This window comes from Colobus angolensis, unplaced genomic scaffold (genome assembly GCF_000951035.1).
Source record: "Colobus angolensis palliatus isolate OR3802 unplaced genomic scaffold, Cang.pa_1.0 Scaffold128, whole genome shotgun sequence".
In the NCBI taxonomy this organism is placed as follows: Eukaryota; Metazoa; Chordata; class Mammalia; order Primates; family Cercopithecidae; genus Colobus; species Colobus angolensis.
In genome coordinates, this window is record NW_012114030.1 from 2293108 (window position 1) to 2298495 (window position 5388).

The 5388-nt window shown below is 50.1% G+C and overlaps 1 protein-coding gene across 1 annotated transcript; it reads right to left on the reverse strand.

Annotated features, from left to right (window-relative positions):
* Positions 1 to 923: 923 nt before the first annotated feature.
* On the reverse strand, positions 924 to 3167 carry ZG16 (zymogen granule protein 16). Its single transcript, XM_011933561.1, has 4 exons — positions 3101 to 3167; positions 2087 to 2148; positions 1777 to 1909; positions 924 to 1338 (listed from the first exon to the last, which is right to left on the reverse strand). The coding sequence occupies exons 2-4, from the start codon at positions 2139 to 2141 to the stop codon at positions 1023 to 1025; spliced, it is 504 nt and encodes a 167-aa protein (XP_011788951.1). The 5' UTR covers positions 2142 to 2148; positions 3101 to 3167; the 3' UTR covers positions 924 to 1022.
* Positions 3168 to 5388: the final 2221 nt, after the last annotated feature.

The window sequence follows — 5388 nt, forward strand, 5'->3', positions numbered from 1 at the left end:
CATTTTAATTTTCTTCCCTTCTTAAAATTTCTTTCCCCAACTGCATAAACCATCCTCTTCCATCTCTTTTGAGACCTCATCAGTGATCTCTTTTCAGAATCTCCAGCCTCTTTCTCTTTCTTCCTCTTTATCATGTGAACATGCTTGTGACTCTCCTGTCTAGGATTTTAAAAAGACACAAAACCCTTTTTCCTTACACCCCCGATAACTGACTTGCCTATTTCTGGCAAACCAGAGCCAAACTTCTTGAAACACTCGATTCTTGCTGCCTGTGTTTTCTCACCTCCCATTCATTCCTTAATGAGTTCAGCCTAGTGTTAGCCTCCCCCAGTCCACTGTCACCTTCTGATGTTTAAAGCGTAAGAGCGTATTGTGAGCAGGGTTTCCACTGTTGAGAAGGTGGTGGCTTCCTGAGGAAGGAGGAATTCCAGATCTGAGAGGGCTTAGCAGGACACTGGGGCTCATGGGTAGAGGTGAGGAGGAACTGGGCCTGCCAACAGGGCAGGGTCCTCGGGCACAGACTTCAACTAAGTTTCAGGAGTTAGGTGGGTTCCAGGAAAGAACAAAGGCTAATGGTCCTGGCCACCCACACACAGCAAGTGAGTTCAGCACTTTCTCAAGGGGAGGACCAGGGGTGAGGAAAGCTGGAGAGAGAGACATCTGGGGTTTTGGTATAAGCCACAACTAGGCCTTCCCCTCAGACCCAGGACTCCAGTTTGGATCAATGTTCTAAGGAGCTGTCCTTGAAGAGCGTTGATGGAAGCCAGAATCTCATCTCCTCCAAGCCCAGGATTCTTACACACCTCTCCCTCATCTTCCCACTCTTCCAGACAGATGTCCAAAGCCAGCCAGAAGTGAGATTTGCACGTCCCCGGCTGAGTCAGGAGGCAGATATCCCAGCCACATATGCCCCCACCACACACTAGCCTTAACCATATTTTTTTATTGAGCCATTTGGATGGGGGTTAGTGATAAAAGGGTTCTTAGTCCTCATCACAGTGTCCTTGCCAAGGAGAGGGGACTCAGCAGCTGCTGCAGCTACTGGGGTAAACATCCCAGTGCAGGCCAATGGCATCAATGACGGAACCAGACCGGCCACTGATGAAGCGGAGCACGGTGTTGGGGTGCAAGGGGACAGCATTGAAACTTGTGCCGCTGTCTTTCCCAAAAGCCAGATAGCGGCCCTTGTCTGTCACAAAGACCAGCTTCTTCAGGTACCACTTGTACTTCCCGGAAACCTGGATCACTGATTCCCCAGGGTGCAGAAAGATCTCCTCCAGGTCTCCACTGCGGCCACCCACGTAGTCACTCCACTTAGTGCCATAGCGCACCTGGAGACTGAGAAAGAGGGGAGGAGGAAGGAGAAAGAAGGGTGATGACAGGGATGACAAATCTCCTGCTAGTCCTACAGACTGTGAAGCCTGGGTGAGCCCTGGAAGATCCTACAGGGAACTTCAATTATTTTGCCAGCAAAGAGACTCTGTCATCCAGGCAGGAGCGCAGTGGCACGATCTTGGCTCACTGCAGCCTCAACAGCCTGGGCTCAGGCAATCCTCTCGCCTCTCCCTCCTGAGTAGTTGAGGCTACAGGTGCCCGCCACCATGCCCAGCTAATTTTTGTTTTTGTTTTTGTTTTTCTTTGGTAGACATGGGGTCTTGGTATCTTGCCCAAGCTGAGCTAGAACTCCTGGCCTCAAGTGATCTGCCTCTGCCTCCCAAAGCATTGTAATGACAGGTATGAGCCACTGCAACCAGCCAGCAACTCAAAGAATCTTACCCTACGATGAAGTAGTAGTTGACTCGGACCCGGAGGGCGGTGATGGGGCCGTCCAACTGGTTGCCAGAATGAGAGAATCGCTTTCCGCCACCACCTCCATACTCTCCGCTATAGGAGGAAGACCTGGCCTGAACTGGAGGGGCAAGCAGGAGTTGGAGGGAGAAATCTTCCAGGTGTTCAGTTTCTCTGCACCACCCCTGTTCCTCCCACAACTCAGCTCCTGAAACCAGCCTCCAAAAGCCTTGGCCAACAGCAGTGCCCAAGGCTGCCTTCCCATGTCCCCATTACCAGGCTCTGGTATCTCACTTACTGGCATTGGCAGAGGCTGAGGCACAGAGAAGGGCTAGGAGAGCGACTGTCAACATTCTGAGGCTGGAGTGGGAAGAAAAGAGCAAATGAAGATTCACCTTTTTCCTTGTGGACTTGATTGACCCAGACACTCCTGACCTGTGGCTCAGACCAAGGCTTCTTCGTCCTTCAACTCAGACCTAGCAGACCCAGTCTTGAGCTTAGAAACGACTGTCCATAGCCTGTAGTCCTGTTCCTCCCTGATGCTACCTTCTATGTTCCTGATCCCTCCAGCTCTCCCTGGTCTGGCTGTAGCCAAGCCCTCCTCTTTTCTCTCAAGCCTGAAAATGAACCCTAACTATCTAGATTAAGCCTTATTCCATCCTGGCACAAAGCAGAAAAGTTTTCTGAAATCAGCCAAGCTCAGGTACATTTGGGTTGGTGTGGCCACAGCCAGGAAAGAAGTTTTCTAAGGAGGGAGTAGAGGACCTCTCGCAAGCAAAGAGATAGCTGAGTTTACCAAGCCCAGAGGCTGAGCAAAGAAAGCCTCACCATCGGTGGTGAATTGGCCTGACTTACGGGGCACCTGGAGCATGGTTTAAATCCCTAGCATTCACCTGGTCTCGAGGAAAGAAGAATTTTCAAGGTGCCTCTATGTCACCTGGGGAGCAGAGTTGGTGACAGAAGGGACTGTGCCAGCACCAGTATCCAAGCAGTGCTGGTGGAACTAGGACAGACAGAGAAGTTGCAGAAGGAGTTGGGACCAGCTCAAGATATTAGACCCCAGGTACCTGGTCTATGTGTCACTATTCTTTTCTCCACTAACACACATCTGGCCATGTCCATTCCCCTGAACATCCCAGGTGTCCCCAGTCCTTCAGCAGAGACCTAGACAGCTTTGCACCTAAGATTAGTGCAGACCCAGGAGCCCCAATTAACTCAAGTCTTTCCTGCCACTCCTTCCAGGCATCCTATTCACCAGCTCAGATTTGAATTCCCCCCCAACTCAGATTCAGGCATCTTTGCCACCCCTCACCTGGCAGTTTCAGATGCAAAGCAGCCCCCTGAAAACTTCCAGACATTTTATACCAGGTCCAAGCCCTCCCCCTGCCCTTTATTGTGTCAACCTCACCTCCTGAGCAAACATGAGCAATCTCTTCGGATCAGGTGTCAGACGAGGTCTGGAACACCTTATCCTGCCTCTCCCCCATAGTCAACAGATACTACAGCATAGGGGAAGATTCTTTAAGTTCCTGGCTGGGCATGGTGGCTCACACCATAGTCAACAGATACTACAGCATAGGGTAAGATTCTTTGACTTCCTGGCTGTACATGGTGGCTCACACCTGTCATTACAATGCTGTGGGAGGCAGAGGCAGATCGCTTGAGGCCAGGAGTTCTAGCACAGCCTGGGCAAGATAGTGAGACCCCATGTCTATCAAAACAAAAAACAAAAACAAAAATTAGCCGGGCAAGGTGACGAGCACCTGTAGCCTCAACTACTCAGGAGGGAGGTGGGGAGGATCGCCTGAGCCCAGGACATCGAGGCTGCAGTGAGACAAGATCATGCCACTGCACTCCAGCCTAGGTGACAGGTGGCAAGGTGGAGTCCACTCTGGGCCAAGTGCCATATATCAGGAGGAACATAGTAAACTTAAGGTCACCACCAGCAGCTCTGGGTGGGCAAAGTAGCATATCACCTCTAGGCTTGGTAGATGCCCTCCCCTGAAATCTGCCATCTGTCAGGACAAACAGAGCCCCTCCCAGGCATTTGAAATGTGGATTCTCCCAGAAAGGGAATATATTCCCAAAACCTTATACTTAGGAGTGCCGACTATTTGCCAGACATTTTTTTCTTTCCTTTTTCTAATATTATGAAAAATCCAAACACATGTAAAAGTTTAAAGAACTGTACAGTGGCCGGGCACGGTGGCTCACGCCTGTAATCCAACACTTTGGGAGGCCAAGGCAGGTGGATCACCTGAGGTCAGGAGTTTGAGACCAGCTTGGCCAACATGGTGAAACCCTGTCTCTAGTAAAAGTACAAAAAGTGGCCGGGTGTGATAGCTGGTGCCTGTGATTCCAGCTAGTTAGGAGGCAGAGGCAAGAGAATCACTTGAACCTGAGGGGCAGAGGTTGCAGTGAGCTGAGATTGTGCCACTGCACTCTAGCCTGGGCAACACAGTGAGACTCCATCTCAAAAAAAAAGAAAGAAAGAAAGAAAGAAAGAGTTGTATAGTGAGGCTGGGTGCAGTGGTTCATGCCTGTAATCCCAGCACTTTGAGAGGTCGAAGCAAGAGGATTGCTTAAGCTCAGGAGTTCAAGACCAATGTGGGCAACTTAGGGAGATTTCGTCTCTACAAAAAAATAAAACAATTAGCTAGGGATGGTGGTGCACACCTGTGCTCCCAGCTAGTCAGGAGGCTGAGGCAGGAGGATCACTTGAGCCCAGGAGGTCAAAGTTGCAGTGAGCCATGATTAAAACATCATGTCTCAAAAAAAGAAAAGAAAAAAAAAAGAATTGTGTAGTGAACGCTCATATAACCACCATATAGATTATACTATGGTTAATATTTTGCTGTAATTGCTTTTTTTTCTTTCTTTTTTTTTGGAGACAGAGTCTCGCTCTATCCCCTAGTTGGAGGGCAGCGGCACGATCTCGGCTCACTGTAATCTCTGCCTCCTGGGTTCAAGCAATTCTGCCTCAGCCTCCCAAGTAGCTGAGATGACAGGCACGCACCACCACGTCCAGCTAATTTTTGTAATTTTAGTAGAGACAGGGTTTCGCCATGTTTGTCAGGATGGTCTCAATCTCTTGACCTTGTGATCTGCCCGCCTCGGCCTCCCAAAGTGCTAAGATTACAGGCATGAGCCACCGCACCTGCCCTGCATTTTTTTTTTTATCCACTCATCTATTTATCCTCAATATGCCAAACCCTTCCCAAACCATATCTCTCTGAGAAGGATGCCTGGGGCTGCAGGTGCACAGTGAACACATGCCTATTGCCCTGCTGGAAACAGAGTCAGTTCGGTGGGAAGTGCGAAGCTGAGGATCCGAAGGTCTACAGGTGTCCCTCTGGGGGTAATTCTGGGCTTTGGGCCCTCAAGTCTCCTGGGTACCATGGCTGAATCTTCCTGGGGTTATAGGCCACCCGGGGCCATTGCTTCTTTCTTAGGTCTGTAACACCCCCAGGGGTGATGTCATAGATTTTTTTTTTTTTTTCTCTGTAGGCCCTTCACTTTCAGGACTGATTCCTCTCAGCCTAAAATCCCTAGGACCGACTCCAGGGACCTAGCACCTGACTCCTCCTGGACTGGCCCTCT

Coding starts and splice junctions, on each gene's coding strand:
- ZG16 (XM_011933561.1), bottom strand. CDS start 2,141: ATGTTGACAGTCGCTCTCCTAGCCCTTCTCTGTGCCTCAGCCTCTGCC. Junction 1,910..2,086: donor CTCAGCCTCTGCCAATGCCA/GTAAGTGAGATA, acceptor TTGCCCCTCCAG/TTCAGGCCAGGTCTTCCTCC. Junction 1,339..1,776: donor AACTACTACTTCATCGTAGG/GTAAGATTCTTT, acceptor CCTCTTTCTCAG/TCTCCAGGTGCGCTATGGCA.